At 35.2% G+C, this 19,837-nt stretch overlaps 1 protein-coding gene across 1 annotated transcript in view; it reads left to right on the top strand.

Moving 5' to 3' along the window:
* The window catches only part of TMPRSS15 (transmembrane serine protease 15), a 59,228-nt gene that overhangs the window by 15,993 nt on the left and 23,398 nt on the right, over positions 1-19,837 (top strand). Inside the window, 8 exon segments of the mRNA XM_074572556.1 lie at positions 3,211-3,319; positions 6,027-6,136; positions 8,154-8,291; positions 9,327-9,476; positions 11,951-12,053; positions 12,535-12,685; positions 13,875-14,016; positions 18,790-18,879. Coding sequence (XP_074428657.1) covers positions 3,211-3,319; positions 6,027-6,136; positions 8,154-8,291; positions 9,327-9,476; positions 11,951-12,053; positions 12,535-12,685; positions 13,875-14,016; positions 18,790-18,879 — 993 coding nt within the window.

The raw sequence follows: 19,837 nt of genomic DNA, 5'->3' as shown, positions 1-19,837 counted from the left end.
ACTAGCTACAGTTACAGTCCACTTCAGGAGCTGGATGAATTGCCCCTGTTCATCTTCACTGGTGCCTTTCAGCTACCATTAGTTTAGCAGTTTCAGCTCATAACCCTACAGAAATACAATTCTGGCTGGAGGACAAATTGTTGCTCCATGGCTCTTATGTTACATTTTCAGTCTTAAACCTTTCCATCCTAAACTCGGAGCTTTTCTAAATTTATATATTTAGGTTTCCTAACAGACTTTGCAAAACCAGTGGAATGAGTGGCAATAAGCCATATGCATGTTTGGGATACCTGCCAATTTTTCCACCTCTGATTTTTTCACTTATGTCCCATCCCTAGAGTAACTTAATACAGTCATAAAAAAGCTAAAATTGTCTAGATTTTCGGAAGTGCTTCAGAGTTTCACAATGAGATAAACAGCCAATTCATAATTCGTGCTACAAGTGCTCTTGCACACAATGGATTTGCTGCCCTTTAAATAACTTGGTTTGTTTTTTCACCCTCATTATTATTCCCTCTGGTACTTCTGATTGTAGAATGTTAGTGATTTTAAAGTATAGGATACAAGGGTGAATTGTAATAGTCTCTTCCTGCATTAGACAGAATTCAGTAAAATCTGAGATTCTCAGCAGAGATTCAGGCAGCTGAACACGGTAGTGTTTTGGTTTTATTGATTAAAATTATCTTGAAAGGTTCCTTTCTGGCTCTGCAATGCAGTGCAGCAACAACAGGCATTGCAAAAGTGCAGTTAACAATTTCAATGAAAGGGTCCCTAGAGCGAAAGTCTGAACAGCATCTATTAATAATGGCTGGCATTGCTGAAAAGCAGCCATGTAGCACGTAAGTGTAAGGAAAGGGAGACTGGAGGCTGATCCAAGGAGGTGTTTCTTTCTGCAGAATATTTTTGCAGTTATTATGTCTAGACTAACATTTTGTGATTACCTACCTCACAGCATCACTACAGTACTGGGAGAGATTAATCATATGTTGGCCAGGAAATAATGTACTACCCTCGGCAGAGAAGGGTTCTGTCAAGTGAAATAAGTGGACTTGATCTGACCAGTTTGGGGAGCTTCTCCCTTCAATTCAAGAATAACAGGATTAAGCCCTCCTAATGTGCCCTGTATGCAACATAAGTAAATAGAAATGGACAGAAAGATGCATGTTGGGGAAGCTGTGAAAGTGGCTTCTACAAAAGATGTCTCCTGTCACATAAAGAGAACAACTGAGGCTTTTCTGAGTGCTCCAGGAGGAGGCAGAAATGTAATGACTTCTGTGACCCTGCTCACCTTTGACCACAGCTGCCTCCTCCCTGCAATGAGGAAGCACTGGGAGGTTCTTCAGGAAAATAGGAGCAGTCCCAGCTTTCTTCTGCTCATTCCCAAGATATTAAGCACTGACTATTGCAAGGCTATGGATGAGCAACCCAGGGACTTTTGCCTGACTCTTTCTGTCCTGTTTCAAGTTCCTCACCATCTCTTAAAAGATAAGAAGAAACAACAAAAAAGGGAAATGAGAAAAACAGAAATGAATTGTTGACAAGAGCAAATTTTTGTCATTAATTTTATTAGAACAATATGCTATGTCTCTTTTTACTACTGCCAATGCTATAAACCCCTTTTTAGATCAGGGTGTGTCTTGCTAACCGCTTGTTAACAGTACCGCTTTTTTGCACACTTCATTAATAATAAGCTTGGCACTTTCCTTCTTCTCATACTGACTTTATTCTTCTCAATGGGGAATGGTTGTAAATATTAGCCCATTGGTAAGGACAGGAAACACATCAATTTAAATGGACAGAAAAATTACTTCTATATCAATACCCAGCTCTAAAGCTGTGACCTATCCTGATAAAAAGGCTATATAGAATAGTAACTCTCATGGACCATTTTTCTCTGTGTGTCAAAAATTCTGTTTTCCTCTCAAAGGCCATGAAGATTGCAAAGGGGAATATGTTTCTATTTCAGCTCATGCATTAGACATATCATCATTAGTGAAGTTCATTCTGCAAGGTCTTTATTAACAATGCATGCCTGAGCCTGACTGAAACAAAGCTTAATTTTTATGTTGTGTTTGCTACAGTGGTAGTCAGAAAGGAGCCCTGACTTATCATTTTATATATAATTTCCCAGAGGAGGACTACGCTCAATAAAATTTCCATTTAATTTTCAATATGATTGATTATTCATAATTTGGAGAGTCATTAGAGGTATGATTTCATTTCTGATGTTAGTGAAAAGCTCGATCTAATTTTTGATTATCTGCCTCAAATTGATGAACTTGTCCTTACCTCTCCACATAATCACATATGGTAGTGATTTTATCCTTATTCAAAAGCCCTATGATACTTTCTGAAAAACTGAAGAAAAAACATCAGACGGATTTTTAACATAATGCTCAAGAGATACAGCAAAAGCTTTAACAATGCTTCAGTGTCTGCTGCAATAAAATAACTCTGGGTGAATTAGCATTTCCAGTCTTGCTGAGGCTTAAAAAATACCTTTTTTTTTTCCTTTTAAATAACCAATTTTTAAACTGAAGAACATGCATAGAATGGAATAGCAGCACCAAGGAAACAAAACTAATAAAAACTTTTTGAAAAGATCTATGATGATAGATGACATTTACCTCTGATGAATGAATTCGATAGCTGGCAGGAAACTTGGGATATCCACTTGTCTCTTTCAGTACTTAGTAATATATAAAGTGAGGAACTAGGAAGCTCATAAAAGCAGAGACAGCGATAATCAACCGTATCCCTTCTTGCTTCTATTCACATGATATCAAATTGTTTCTGGTAGTGCAAACACAGTTTCCTGAATTAAAGTAGCTGTAGATAATAACTGTTAGGGCAAGCTTCTATTTCCTTACGAATGTATAAAATAAAATGAAAGAGAGAGAGGTGGATTAGTTGAATCCAACTGTTGGATTTGAATTATTTGGATTGCATTGGACTAGTTTGGATAATTGGATTGTCTCTAATTTCATCTGTATTGCTTTTCTTCTCATATATTACTTTGAGATCAAATAGTCATAGGAAATAGAACTGGGAGTAAGTTGGTAGTGTGTTATACCTTGTCTTCCCATTGTTGCTTACAAAGCATTGCCAAGGTAATCCATGTAAACCAATATCTAAGGTCACCCTCATTTTGGCTCTGCTTCTGCTTTTCAAATAGCATTTTGACAAATGTTCTTCATTATGTCTTTACAGCTACAGTTTGTGATGGAAAATTTATGTTGACTGATTCCTCTGGGTTTTTTCACTCTATGAATTATCCAAAACCATATAATGCAAATATCGTTTGCCAATGGATTATACTGTAAGCCATTTTCCAATAATTTTCTACCTAACATTTTTTGATTACGAGTTGATATTTTTTCTTGCTCATCAACCTTGTGCCATTTGCTTGTATTCCGAAATATCCCAGTGTCGAAAGTATGTAATACCATTTTCTCCTTTGTATTTATGTAAATTTTCTTTAAAAACTTGCATGCCTGAAACCCATAACTATATCAATAATTTTCCCACTTACAAAAATTCTTAGGTATGTTTTTGAGAAATTTTGTGTATTATATGCATGCACAGGAACATATTTTAAGGTCAAAATAAATCACGTCACTCAAAATAATTGCAAGATATTTGTTTTAAAGTATTACAGTAAATACCAGTCTTCAGGTAATGGGTTTATATGATATAACTGTCACTAACAGATGGAATTTTCAAAAATTCCCTTGTCATTTACCGGTACACATTTCATCTGCAAGCTAACACTTGTGGTCTAAGTCATTTAGGAATATCTTTTAAAAGTGTATGAGTATCATTTGACATAATAGCACAAAATGCCTTTTAAGCCCTAGGCAAAAATAGTGGAATTTGTTTAATCAAGGATACACACCTACAGGGAGGGACAGCTATTTGACACTCTAGGTCCACTCATAGGACAGGGAGAAAAAAAGACAGGCACAGTATGTGATAAATCTCATCCTAAAGTACACATCTAAAATAAGTCAGATGATTGCAAGTTGGAAGGTCTTAAAAATCTCTAGAATGGCTGCCAGTTCAGAAGTTACTGCTTTGAAAGGCAGTAATTTTTATTATGGCTTTGCAATAATGGCCATTCTTTGATTCTGAGTATTAATTTGGTAGAAGAGTTTCAAAGGAGATTAAGGAAATGCATTTAAAATTGGATAAGATTTGGACTGCTTATTCCCAAGGCTCCTTTGAAAGTGCTAGCATATGAATTTGTTCAGGACTTTTGTCTTCACCTTGACAATTGTGGAAAAAGGCATGGATTTCCTTCTTTTTAGTACATTTGTTCCTTCTCATCTTCAGCAATACTATTCACTGATAATTACTGGCTACACCTGTTTTTAAACTATAGGCGTATCCCAGGAAAAGCACAAGATTGTATCCTTCACAGTGTAAGCCTGAGTTGCTCCTCAGTTCACTATGTTGCAGAATTTGAGCATGATAAATAATTATGTCTCAAGTGCACTACTTTCTCCTAAGCTGTTAGTTTTGCTTCAAATGCTGCTGTAGCTGCAAGAAGCATTGTATTAGGTAGACATCTGTACCAGGCACATAGCTAACAAAAGCTTAATTTTTGAAAGAATCATAAGCAATTGCAAATAATATAGTACAGGTGCTGCAGATCTCTGTAATTACAGATTGACCAATGACAAAAACAACCATCTAGTTTTATTTTCCAGTTATCTGCTTTAAAAATATATAGCAACACTGACATTAAAGGCCTGAAAAATTCAATGTGGTACTCAAACTTTGTCTCCCTTTTGAACAGAATTTTTTCTATGAGGGAACCTTTTGAGTTTTCCAGTAACCAATGAGAGACATTTTGTCCAATTATTTTTATTTTCCCTATAAAAATGTGTTAAAAGTCACCCTGTAATACATCCATGATTTGATTTCTCTTCTGCCTGTCTACGTCTAGAAAGATTTCCCCGTCACCTTTTGGGAAAGCTTTTACATTTTCGTCTCTTTTAATTCCTCCCCAAATGAAGACGTAATTTCCTTTCCTTTTAAAAGTAAAAGCAGTATGCTCAATATTTCCCTGAAAGATTACCTTTCAACTGTATGTTTTACTCTTTTCAAACCAAGGATTTTTTTTCTATGGAGAAATATATTACAACAAAAAAGGAATCAAATGCAAATATTCAAGTACTTCACGCTTCTCTGGTAATTAGTACTGATAAGTGCTGTTGAAAAGCTATCTTCATTGGGTCTCTCAATTCCAGAAAACAAAAAATAGTGGTATAGGAAGCTAAGCTCATTGTGATCGTAGCGTTTTAGAATTTGGACTACCATATATGTTCAGTGGAAAGGCAATGGGAAAACTACTTAAATACAGATTACTGAAAGAACATAACAGTGGCAAAATAAAACCCAGCAATTTTTGCACTTTAGTTAAAGATAATTTTCTTGTTAAACTTACTGGGTGATGGTTAGGTTTGATAACATGTTCCCAAACAGTGGGTTTGAGATCCTCAAATCTTCATGCAGATCCTGATTTTGGCATAAGAGGCATTATTTTGGACTTTCAGGAGACAGATTTTGATATCTTGCTATTCATGTTGATCCCATGATACCGTACCTCTGACTTCAGGAAGTCTTCCTGAGCAGTGAGATGTTATCTATTAGTAACATGTATTAAAAAGTAATTTTAAATTAATGAGATACAGAGGGAAAAAACAAACAAACAAACAAACCATAAAAAACTTTTCAGCTGAATATCATTTTAGAGTTTAAAAGGTTCAGTTCCTAAAATATATTTAACTTCAGTGAATAAAGGAGTACTTGAACTGTTACAAAAGGTTTATGCCTTATTCCTTTGGTAGTTTTACAAACTAGAAGTTAGGCAAATAGGTCACCTTGATTAATAATCTTGATTCATGTAATTTCGCATTGTTTCTCAACATCATTCAAGCACACGATGAATTTACTACAGTCAAAAAAAGGTAACTAGAACATGACTTTCAGTTTTGAGGTTTATTTTTCTCTTGTTCTCTTAGAGTGCCTCAAGGGCTATCCATTAAACTGAACTTCCCTTCTTTTGATACACAACAATATGCGGACAACTTAGATATTTTTGAAGGTATAGGACAAAACAAGATTTTAAGAGGTAAGGTTATCTTTCAGCTAATATTACTTTTCCATTAATAAAATTTAAGTGGTAAAACAAGTGGTTTGAAGTGAAAAAAGTTGCATGCATATGTTTAAGTGTAAGAATGCACCTGTGTAAAGCTACCTTGTTAGACAATTGATCTTGATATGCATATTTACTCTTACAAAGTGACCAGATAAATGCTTCCCTAATATACAAAGAAATCGCTACTCTTCTTTTTAAGATTCAATTTGAACAATCTAATAACTTGGCCAGAGCTATGGTTTTGTTGGGTCCCAGTTTCATTGGAAATATGTTGTCAGAAGATCCTGTAACATCACACACAGCAACATAAAATGAAACATCTACACAGAAACTGTTGGGAGAAGTACTATGATACTCCCTGAAATTCATTACAAGCATTGTGTTGTTTTCCTCAGACCTTGAAATATTGATGGTACCTTATCTCTGTCTCTGTATTCTATTCTGGAAAAACTGGGATTTTGCCCATTTTTCACAAGACTCAGTCTATCCAGCTGAATTCCATCAGTGGTGGAATACATATATTTGAAGACAAATACATAGAGATAAGTCAGAAAGATATATTATTATTTATCCTCATTTTTGGAAGCAAGGAGAGAATGAGAATAAGTAGTAGTAAAAGACTCATAAAATAAAGAATGGAGAAATTCTACCCTTTCAGTACTGCTTTGAATTTGACCCCCCTTTGGAATTTCAATTTAGAAGTGAGAGATTGCATCAATAATATTCTCTGCAGCAGTCATTAACTTGCATGCTTTTAAGGACTGCTGTGGGGATACCACAAAGGCATAAAGACAATGTTAAAGACCGTCCTTCTGTGGATTGCCTAAAATTTTGCAGATTGAGGGGTAGATTTCCAGGTATTGGAAATAACAAATGTAGAGGAAAGAAAGACTAAAAGATACTTCCAGATTAAGACTCTCCTCTTAAGTAAGTAAAAGAACCTGAGAAGGAGGAAGGAACATAACACATATCTAATTAAAAGTATTATAGATGATGCCCATTGTCTTTCCTTAATAATTTGGCACTGTTTCAAATATACAGGATTACAAGTAGGTAAATAGTTCCTCCTCAGAAAAGCAAAGTCTCTCCATCTGTGCAAAATTGAGCAAGAACTTCAGAAGAGAAAAAGCAGAGGCAAAAACTTTCACAGAACAGTGAGGAATTCAGGATTTTCTTAATCCTGAATACAGTCAGTAGTCTAACTGTTGTTGCCTGGCAACATATCAGCTTTAGATGGAAGAGCAACTATTTCACTGTATGATGGCTTGTATTGATCCTTTCATTTCACACATATGGAATTTATATGAGTGAATTTAAATTAATTTAGAGTGTAAAGTCAAAATTTAGATACGTTGTACTGTAGAACCCTAGAACTGCCCAGGTTGGAAGGGACCTTGAAGGATCATCTGGCCCAGCTGCTCGTGGAAAAGGTAGCCTAGATGAGATTATCTTGCACCCTGTCCAGTCACTTTTCGAAACATTGCAGTTGCTCCTGTGCTATATGTATCCTTAACGCATACATCACAAAATTAAATTCCTGTGTAATTTCACAGTTCCCTTACTCTTTGATAATCTGTAAGTGTATGTGCTAATTATTAAACTGTAAGAGTAAGTATATATAACAAAAATACATAATCAATACTATGATTCCAGAGTTTCAGAGTCCATATGTGTAAATTTTGAGAACATTTACAGCATAATAAACATGAATATGAAGATTATAGTGTTGAATATGTGTACTATGAGAGACATTTCTCCACTAGCTGATATCCATATTGATGAATATAAGAGATGGGACATGCAGAATACTTATATATCAGCCAAACAGCTAAATGCCTTCAGGGTTTTGAAGCTATTGTAGGCCAGATCATAGTACAAGAGGGAAAGCATTCTTTAAGACTCAAAAAGCTAATCCACTGTATTTTTGTGACAGCACTGGGGATTTTAATGTTTTTTCTCTCTGACTATATTATTCTTTATTTGTTCTCAGCTTCTCTGTCAGGATCTAATCCTGAGACAATTTACATTTTTTCTCACGAGGCTACAGCACAGTTTATAACTGATTATTCTGAAAATTACAATGGCTTTAATGCAACGTACACTACATTTAATGCAAGTGAACTAAACAGTAAGTGTTCTTTTGTGTGTGTGTTTGTGTTTGTTATCCTGAAAGTTTGGTGAAACTATATTTTCAGCTTGACAAAATAGAGATGACAAGGGAAGCGGTATTTTCTGGCTTCAGTTCACTATCTAGATCCACTTTGAGAAATTGCATACTATTTTAAAGATCAAATCATTGATTACAACAAGACTGAAAAAGACCAGACGCAGTAAATCTACAGCGACAACAAAATGCAGCAATACACCTCATGCACTGCTGATCTTTAGTAGTTGGAAAAAAATTCAGATGCAGATTGGACAAGTGGAGGCTTCTTAAGCTGATAAATTTTTGAGCAGGATGTGAATAGGGTATGTGACTGGGAAGGGATGTGCTGCAAGAAGCAACCAGAGTGCCAGAAAACTCTTGCCGTGTGGAAGCCCTCACTGGGGACTGACCTGCACTTCAAGGCACCATGAAAAGACACTGAGTTAAATGACATGGGAAGAAAAGTGATGAGGATGTGAGCAAAGAAGGAGCAAAAGAGAAGGACAAGGCAAGTGGCATCCCTGATGCATGGAGCACCGCACTTATCTTCTGAGCGTTCAGCGCTGGTGGTGAGCCCTTTCAGCTGAAGCAATCCAGGCCTTGGCAAAAGAAAAAAAAAAAAAAAAAAAGAGAAAAAGAGAAAAAGAGCAGGGTAGCCCTTAGTGTTAGTAACGCAAGGGATCCTCTCTGTTTATCCCACCACACTACTGGTGAAGGATCAAAAAAGAAGGTTGATGAATGAGTGCAAGAGTACGGCTACCTTCAATGATGGTGTTTTGTTAACAAGTACAAATGACACATTTATTTGAGTAATTACATTGCACTGCATAGAAGAGGAATTTGAGTCACTGTGGGCTCCATATATATTCAACATTCAAATATTCCAAATGCAATATTCAATATCCAAATACCCCAAATATTCAAAAATTTACATTGTTCATCACTCATTCTTATGTAATTCTGAGAAAATACTTAACATCTCTGTCATTTTTATTTACTCTAAATTCTTATTCACAGATTATGAGAAAGTCAATTGCACTTTCGAAGACGGATTTTGTTACTGGATACAGGATTTAGATGACGATTCAGACTGGGAGAGAGTTCAGGGCCCTACCTTCCCCTTTATGAGTGGTCCTGATTTTGATCATACATTTGGCAACATTTCAGGTAAGATCAAATACAGGGTGCTTACAGATTAAAGGAAAAGCTTGATTTAGCTTATATCGTACCACTGTACAATGTATTCTTCGCAGTGGTATTATTGGGTTGTAATTTTATTCTGCCATAAAAATGAGTCAGGGCTACCAGATGAAACATTTTATGCTACTGATTGCCATCTTGTGGAAATATACCATAACAAAAAGAAGAAATAAAGGAATATATAAAGTGATTGAAGTGTGAGGTATTTAAAAGTTTCAATGCTATTAATATAACAAAGTGCCTTGTCTGAGAAAGGAATTTCTATAATGCAACAGTGTCATAAGTCAAATAACTGCATGTTTATGCTAAGGGGAAAAAAAAAGTATATTTACATTTTAGGGAAATCACTTCTATTTCATCCCTATCTACTGGTGACATCCTCACGGTTGTCACAGGATAATTTTGATTTAACATAAAGTTGACCTGCAGGGCACCTGTTTCCCCAGTTAGAATCACACGCTAAACACACTAATTTTCAACATGTGTGCAAAACACACAAATGCTCCAGCAACTGCTATAGCAAAAGAACTTAATCGGAAGAGTGATCATATCAAATGTGAGTTTTAATTAAAGAGGCAATACTGATAGTAACCAGATTTTGAATGTGTATCACGAATGCCTATCCCAGAATTACACACCAAAATTTTTTTTCTGCTTCAACAGGAAACCAAACAATCTCTCAGTTGATCTGTCAGTCCAGCTAAAAATAATTAACATAATTTGGATTTTGCGATGGTTATATGTATTCTATGCAAGACTTACACAGAACTTATTCAGTGACAAATAACTGGAAAAAGTGCAAATTATTCTAGCAGAAGTTACTCTCAGGAAAAGAAAAATCTTATTCAGCACGTTATTGGGTAGAAATTATTCACCTCTCTGAGTAAATGCACATTTTCTAAACAATCTTCAAAACACTGTTTTATCTTCCCACTCAACTCCTAGAATACAAATCAGATAAAAGAATATAACATTTGTTTAATAAAACACTTGACAGTGATTTCTAACTCTCTTGAAAATGCTAATTTATTTCAGGTGCTCTCTGCTTCACTGTGCTACATCTAAGCTGACATATGTAATGTTGCTATATGTAATGTTGCTTTTATATTGAATATTCAAATTTATACAACCTGCATTTAAACTAAAAATGTGAGCTGCGTCATTAATACCTAGCTATTAGATACGTTCAGTGCAACAGTGTATTTTTGTTTTGCTGCTCTTGAAAAGCAAAAAACTTAGTACATACTCAACAACTGATTCTGAATGCTCAGATAATCAATGAAACAAAGACAAAGAACTGTCATTTGACTATATGAAGACTTTTTCTGAAAAAGAATGCTGTGCTCATTTTCTTAAAGCTAGACACCATGTAAATTTTAATGCATGCTTTCTAAATCAACACAGGAAATTAAAGGCCTGATTCAGATTTCAGACTAATTTTCGGGTACTTTAACCTCCCACATGAAAAAGCTAGCTAATCTAGAAGTATAAATAGCAGAATATAGTATATATAATTTAAATTATTTAATTATATTTATATTTATTTGTAGATTCTATGAATATAATATTTACTTATGTATGTATTATGAAGGTAGGTAGGTAGGTAGATAGAATAAAATCTAAGATTACAGATACGATTTCAATAAAGCAAGAATTGTATTTCAGGACTTTTAACTCTACCTAATTTTGCTTTTGTTGTGACAAATCACAATGCTTCTGTAGCATTATATTTCTATATGGCAGCAAGAAGTCCAAGTTCCCAGCTGCAAGGAATTAACACAGAAAAGGTTGAAAACTCAGTTTCCCCAAATAACGTATTTTTCTTGTTTATAATGCTTCCCCTTGCTATAAAATATTCGTGTAGTCATTGTCTCACTCCCCCCAACACACAACCCATATTTCCCATTATTATGTGGATAAAAATCATAAAAATGTCAGGAAATTCTTCTGCGAAATCACAAGCAGAGTCAAACAGGAAAACATGAAGCGTTCAAGGCCAGGTTGATGGGGCTTTGAGCATGCTAATCTAGTGGGAGGTGTCCCTGCCCAGGCCAGTGGGTTTGGAACTAGATGATCTTTAATATCCCTTCCAACTCCAACCATTCTATGATTCTATGATACCTTTTTATAAACTAAGTAGAAATCAGTCAGGTGAATTGCTGTCTTCACTAAATAAAAGGCAAATCTACCACTGGTTTCAAAAAGGCTAGTTTCCCATTTCATGTCTAGTTCTGAGGAGTGTCTAAAAAGCTTAAAAGCTGTGTTGTTGACTGACGAATATAACTTGGGATAATCATTCACATTTATTGTGTCAGGAATCTTCCCAGTCATGCAGCACTGTCTGTGCTTGATATTAACAGCATTATTTTTAATGTAAAAATTCTCATTTTGAAAAAAAACAGTAATTCTGTATTGACTAAAATGTGCGCATTATCTTGCAGGATTTTATATTTCAACACCCATAGGACTTGGATTCGGAGAAGAGAGAGTCCGGATTCTCAGTTTGCCTTTGGTCTCTTCAGATCCATCTTGTCTAAGCTTTTGGTATTTTTACATAATTCCTAAACATTTTGATTAAGAATAAAACCAAATGGCTGTCTTTCATATATAATATTAATCCAAGTTAGCGTGCCAGCAATACAAGGCTGCTTCTGTTTGGATTCCATGATCAGTCTCAAGTCCAGGCCTGAAACTTTGACTCCTTTACAGGTTTGAGTCTTGCAGTTAGCTTTAATGCATTTTCTTTTTCACCCTGCGTCCAATACTCATTTCTATACATAAATGATATTAAGAATTCCTGAAATGTTTTTTTTGTCATGAAGCTTAACTAGCCCTCTGAAGAAAATACAGCAAAGCACCAAGGAAATCATCCAGGTGTAATCTCAACATACAAATAGGGTTTTTTTCGTGCTTATTGCAAATTAGTCCTAATTCCATAAAACCACTTATAAAATAAAAAACTTAATATTTTGTCATGAAATTTCACTTTGTTTGAATACTACTAAAATTGTTCTTCCCCCTCTAGGTATTTCATGTACAGTACTAATGTTTATCGTTTAAGAGTTAGCATAAGTGATGAACATGGTTTGGAAAAGATAATTTTCCAGAAAGAAGGCAACTACGGAAACAACTGGAATTATGGACAAGTAACTTTAAATGAAACATCTGATTTTAAGGTTTGTTAAACTGCTACTTCATTTTAAAATTTATTTCAGCTAAACTGATATCAGAGTTTTCTTCCAAATGAACCCAGTGATCCACAGCTCCAAAAGTAATATCTAGTATTATTTACTAACCTATGCCATCAACTAAATATTAGCATGCAGAAGACTGGAGTCCCCATTTGAATTGTCATTCCCTGCCTTCTCTGCTCTGGAATTTAAAGTATTGTTATTGTAGAAAACAGAGTACCTTACCATGGTCGTGGGACAATCAGTATTATCACAAAAGAGAGCTTTCCACAAAACAAGGGTATTCAAAGCCTATCAAAATCTCCATAGTTAGTGTGATATGAAGCACTTAGCCATGAGAAGATTTAAATTAAATAACTTCAGATTCTGAAGCTGTATTTTCACTACTTAATTACAGAATAATTCACTGAAAGTGTTTTCCAGATGGAAATGTATTTGGCACCACATGATTAACAACCTACCTGACTTACGTGTAAACAAAAAGAGGAAACTTATGCTAGACAATTCCTTCAGCAACTCACTACTGAAAACAATTTCTTTTTATAAGTATTTGGAATGGCTTGTCCTGCTATAGTACTTCTGATTTATGCAAAAGCATTGCCAGAAAGATGCATTTACCATTTGAGGAAGTAAATACATCTGAGACCTCTCTGCACCAGATTTCCAGCAAGTGTGTGTTTTATGATCTCAGGAAGAGTACTGTACCTAGCTGTACTTCAATAGCACAAATTCCTTGGTAGCAGTGTTACTTTAAATATGTGCATATTAAAGCGCAATAACAAATAAATAACATAAATTTCAATTTTTCATGGAGATATGCCATTAGATCAGGAGAAGTTTGGACTGATGAGATGAGTAATACAGAGTTTGTGTTTCAAAAATTGCATGTATTTATTTATAAAAATAAAAGTTATTGAATAGTTTTAAAATCATGTTCATCATCTATACAAACAAGCTCCTGCGTTCCTTAGAATGATCCACTTGGTTTGCATAGTGCTGATTTGTTTTGTGAGGAGTCCTGTCTCATCCCTGATGCGCTCCTCTGAGCATAGGACCGGTGTAGATTACAGTGAAAATAAGAGCATTCAAGAAAGAAGACAGAATGGTTCAGCACTGGAAGCTGAACGATGTTTCATTAAGTTACAAAATTCTATTTTTTTTTCATGAACTTCAGGTTATTTTTGATGCCTTTAAAAAGCGTGGTCCCAGTGATATTGCCTTGGATGACATTGGCCTGACAAAGGGAAAGTGTAATGAAAGTATTTATGTAGAGCCAACTGCGATTCCAGTTGTTACTACTGCCCCTTCAGTTCCCAGTAAGTAAACACTAAATTACAGGTGATTGCCATTTCCTATTACTGTATTTGTGTATGAGTGATTCAGAATTTTCAGCCTTCATTTTTGTAAAAATCTCTCTTCATCATTATAAAATTATCATCAGGGTAATGCACTAGGGATCAGGTTGCCTGCCTATGGTTCCATTAATAGCAGCAGAACTGGTAGATTCACAACTTAAGCTATCAGTACAGTATCTTCCAAAACTTGAAGACTGGACGATGATTAAATAATTCAGAATTTGTCTCTGAAATCTTTAATTACTAAAGTTTCCAGGAAGTCACTGAGGGGAAGGAAGAAGAAAGAGAAAGAAGACCGTAACCTCTATATTTGAACATATAAGCAACGTAGCAGGGGGATAAGAGAATGAGCAAAGTGACATAATGATATCACTAGAGGTCTCAACAGTAAAAAACCAGCAAGCTCTGAGAGCACATGCACACTGAAAAATTCCATGTTTAGGGGAATGAGTCTATGACAGTGCTAGAATGGTTTAAGAATGGAGCATGATCTATGTGAGTGTCTAATACCCAAGATGGAAGTATTATCTGGAACAAGGCTCACAATGAATGAGTTCTTTCCAATATGCATTTGGTTGTATTATTATTCCTACTATATCTGATTACATTAAAAAGGAAAAAGAAAGCAATATTTGGTTTGAAAAAAATTTGAATAGGGAAACAGAAAGGAAAGAAGGGCAGTTAGCACTTCGTCCAGTTTCAAAATGAGTGGACAAAAAAAAAAATCAAAGGACTCTTTCCATTCCTTGATCTAATGAGAGGTTTCAATATTTGCATAAATTATGGAATGTGTCAAAACCTAAGCCTGATTTCTTCAATTTTGCCTTTGCTAACTCTACTCCTTGTGGCAAGGCAGAAGCGATGAATAGGTGCTTGCTCTAGTAATAATTGTTTGATGAGGCGCCATCTCATTTCATCTCACTATCTTCTTGTTACCTCTTCTGAATCCCAGGTTGAGTGGGAAACTGGAGGCAGGCTGGTTTTGTTCGCACATTTTTGCCATTTCCTCCAAGTCAAGTAGAAGTTAATGAAACGTCTCTGCCTATAGCACATATGCACTTCTCCACACAGGTTGTACAGCTTGATCCATACCCCTCACACTGTAGAGTCTTTTAGAGGAAAGCACAGAGATTTAATCTTCTTCAAAACATTACAGTTTCACAAAGCTAGTTAGAAGAATCTCACTGAGAAAAATATGAAAAAAAAATTATGTAGCCATCAGTATAAATCTGGCAAATGTATATAAAACAATGAAGAAAGATTGCATATGATGTTAACTAGGTCCGTGCACATTCAAAGGAAAAAATGGTATAAAAATGAATAGAGCTTGTAGAAAAAAAAGGTCATTAAAATATCTGATAGAGCTTTGTAATTTATTTTGAGAGAGGCATGAGCTTTTGGGGAAAAAAAGACATTTCTACAAAAGACCTATTCACAGATGACTTCAAATCATTCAAACAGTGAGTATGTTCCACTACTGCCTCCTATGAGATTTACTGTTACTTACAAAGCACAGCTAGTTGCTCTCTTGACAGTATATAGTAAACAAAAATGGTCTAAAATCAAAATAATAGAAAAAGACTTTGCATTGTATTCATGTTGAACTACTGTGTAGTAATACTGTCATTCTATCAAATATATCACCTCTAAATCTACTGCATCAGGACAGGTAAGAAAACAAAGCCTTCTAAATATAAGAGCAAAATTCAGTTTTAGAGTTCCATCCTGAGATACAGGGAGGTAAAGTTCAACAAGATGTCTCTGTCAGAAAAATTAAATTTTAATAACACTAGTAATTTCAGTCGTAATTTACCAAAGTGAGTTTTGAAATTTGATTGCAGTTTTCATTGAAGTAATGCTGTGGAGAGGTGCTGATGTCTGCCACCTCCAGCCATCTTTCAGGTGCTGTGGGTAAACACACCTCACAAGTTAACAACTAGTGGTAGAATGACCCTGTGGTAAATAGTAGCTGAGTGCTGCTGTCAAAACACCAAAGAAATGTCATTCAAATTATAGATCCCCTATTCAAAATATGGTGATAAAATTTTACTACTCAAAACAAGGAAGTGGTCATGTGGCAGATAGCTCCTTGTGAAACAGATTAAAGAGGATCCATAGTGTCCTTCAATATGATACAAAAGCACAGTCTAAGCTGTTGCTGGGGAAAAACCAGTTTGTTTGAATGACTTTGTTGAGGCATGCTATGTATGTGCATCTGTAACCTGCTGAAGAAAAGGGAATGTTATCAATCATCTTCAAAGAAGTATGAAATTACTTTGATGGATGTGGTGCAAGCTTACTAATGGTTGCACTACAAATGTCATGTCTATAAACAAGAGATGAAAGAGTTTGAGCTGAGCCAATTTCTTTTGCTAGATTTAGAACTTCAGTAAGAGGCACTGGCGTCACTCACAGTGCCACAAAAGCTCATTGAAAAGTCAAAAAAAATTTTTGGTGGTGGGATAAGGAATCTGGATTTGCTTTTGTCTTTTGCACAAGACTGTCACCTTACGCTTTCATCTAAAACAAAGATTGCTTTCATCTTCGTATTCGTTTATAATCTATTTTATAACACAAACAAAAGTGTGGAAAATACAGTGTAGATTCCACACTTAAGATGTATATGTCAATGTAAATTAAAGGTTAGGCCAAAGCACAGAGGATTGTTTTTTATGAATAGGTCATATATCATTTTCTGTGGTGTTGAGAAAATCGTCTGTTGTGCTCAATGAAAGGACCAAGATTATTGGTGCTGGTTGCTGTTTGGCTTTCTAACAAGTGACAGCTGTATGAATAACTCCGTATAAATTTGTATTTAAAGATCGCTGGAAATTTTTAAAGCATTTTTTCCACACATGAGGAAAAACAATTACTTCTATCCTTTTTCCATGCAAGAGAAAGAAGATCATTACCAATGTGCCTTACATGTAGTCAACACTGGATCACATTGCATCATAAGTTGCCCCTGTTCTGCTATTAAGAGAGTTGGTTTTGCTCTGCTCATGTCATCAGATGATACTGGCTAAGAATCATCTATTCTTAATGCAGCTTTGCAATAGTTGTGTGTCTGTTTGTACGTGCAGTAATGTTCCTTAAAAAAAAAAATAATTGTCATTTTTATTTGTTGTTAATGGTATTTACAGAAAGTAGTCCTCATTGTGAGCCATACAGCTGAAACGTAACATTCTTGTTAGTCAATGTGTGATTGTTAAGAATTCCTTTTCCTTTCAGAGAGTTCATCTTTTCTTGACGGGAGTGATTTGGTGAAGTAGAAATTTCTATCAGATGGCTGTTGTGAGAAAGTTCAAACATTTCTTGTATTTAGTGGAGCTTCCTCCCAGAGGGTTTCAATGGGCAAACTCAGTAGGACTTGTAGATTATGCAGTCCTCAAGCAAGTGGCTCAGAGTATGCAATACTGACAGACATAATGAAACACAAAATTTGAGCCATAAGGGATGGGAGAGTGCTAAAGTTTAGCCAAAGTCTGAAAATTAAGAAAATTCAAAGAATAAAACAACAACAAAACAAAATTAAAACAGTAGATTTCTTCTGCCTTAACTTCTATTTCCTGAAGCAGGTGGAGGAGCATTGTTTATTTTTTAATAAAGTAGTTGCAAACAACAGAAGTGGGAAAACACGAAAGTTCATTCTGATGGTACAGCTGAAGTGAAAATAAATAATGTTTCTCAATATGAAGTACAGTTTTGAAATACGAAGCTGATGTATTTCAGATATAAACCACCATCTAAACTATATATTTAAAGAGAATACTAAATATATAAAGTACAGTTAGCAATGTCTGTGTGTGAATGTGTGTATGTATGTATATACGTATCTAAAATATGCGCTTTTAAATAATTTTTGTTCATTTTTATGTAGAAATGCATATACATGTTTATGATAAAGACCTTTCTTATTGGAGCAGTTGTTTCAAGGAAAAAGAGAATGGCTACTTTTACCATTTACAAGGTTTTTTACCATTTACAAGGTTTAACTGTAAAAGTTATTAGGGTCCTGATGAAATCAAAATAACAGTATAAGAGTTTTTTTAGCTATAAAACTTATCCACTACATGATGAATGGGCTTTATGCTTGAGTATCTCTGCTAATGCTGCAAGAAGATCAATCATATTTTAAGCAAGGCTAAGGGAACAAATAGGTTATATTGCGGTGGGGGGGGGGCTTCTCTTTGACATTTTCTAGATTTTATATTAATGTACTAATAAATTATACAGTCAATTGAATCACATTCTTTTCTTCATATTTTCTGTTATGTGCACAGCTTGCAGGCCCATAATCACCAAATGAAGTACAGGCTCTGTCCTTCCCCTAACTACATGGGGAAGACTTCTCATAGCACCGTCACAAATAGTGGTGTGCACCTGGGCACTAGAACTTCACAAACAGCAATATATGAACTAGAGCTGTAGATAACACTGTGGCATCGATTGTATGTGTCAGCAGGTCTGACTTAGACACTGTAACTAATAAGGACAGTGAATTTCTTACACACCTGGTTTCCTCAATGCTCTGTGTCCTTACCGGGGTGCTCGCTTCTCACAACTCATTGTTCAACCTTTATCCCAATGGCACCGTAACTGAACCCTTACAGTGATGAGGTTAGCTTGAATATCTTCTTCATAAAATTACTTTTTCCAAATTGTCTGTGTTACAATGGGTTGCAAAAGTAAGACAATAGGCTAATTATGGTTTTGAAATGTTTTCTTTTTCAGCTGACTGTGGAGGACCAGTTGAACTATGGGAGCCAAACAATACATTCAGCTCTGAAAACTTTCCCAAAAATTACCCTAATCAAGCTTTTTGTAAGTCATTCTTCTCCAAGCCTTCAGAAAAAGTTTAGCCATATAGAAGTAGGGATACTAAATCTGCTTTTCCAAGTCAGATGCTGTCAAGCAAGCAATATCTAAGCTAAATACAGTGGGATCTCTTAATTGAAGTCTATATGGCACTTAGCAGAAGCTGAGGATTCATGTGCCAGTTGATTAAAAAGTGATGAAGACAAGCATAATCTTTCGGAATGTGTTCAAACCAGTCAATTCCATCATGCCTATTATGTCAATTATCTTTATGTCAATGCAACAAGTGACAAGGCGCTGAAAGTCCTCGTTTTACCATTACACCTCAATGTATTTGCCAGGTTATTATTATATCTTTTCTGTTGAATAGTTAACCTTTTCTAGGGGCAAAGAACATGTGCATGCATTTTGCAAGGGATCCTCTCTTCATTGAATGTATCTTAACATACAAGTGAAAAGACATTGTTATTCTACTGATATTATTTGATTTAGATTAGTCTACAGCTGGCAAAAGGGAAAATGTTTCAAGGTGGTCCACTCTGTGCTGTTGATGGATGAAGCAAGGAAGAGAACTTTTTCATTGCTTCTTAATGAAATTTTAATTATTTATTATTTCACCTTTAACTGAAGAACTGTGTTGAGATGCTAATCACAAGAGTTTTAATTTTGTGTTTCTGTCCCATTTGAGATATGGCTCTCATGTCCATCTTTACATCTTTACAAGATTTCCATAGTATCCACACGTAGATAGATCAAGTGTGATAAAGTGTAGGCTAAACAGAAGCAAGTACTTCTCTCAAAAGACATCTAACTTGAAAGATAGGCTTCTGTGACTGATTATAAAAATTAGCTTACTATCAAATAAGACAAGTGACAAGACTGTCACATTTTTTGCAGTTACAAAAGAATTAGCTTCGCTACTTTAGGGAAACTCATAGTTGTCATGAATGGTAAAAAAATGCAT

Source organism: Larus michahellis, chromosome 1 (assembly GCF_964199755.1).
Source record: "Larus michahellis chromosome 1, bLarMic1.1, whole genome shotgun sequence".
Taxonomy (NCBI): domain Eukaryota; kingdom Metazoa; phylum Chordata; class Aves; order Charadriiformes; family Laridae; genus Larus; species Larus michahellis.
Note: the sequence above shows the minus strand (reverse complement) of the source record. Positions and strands in the feature narration are given on the sequence as shown.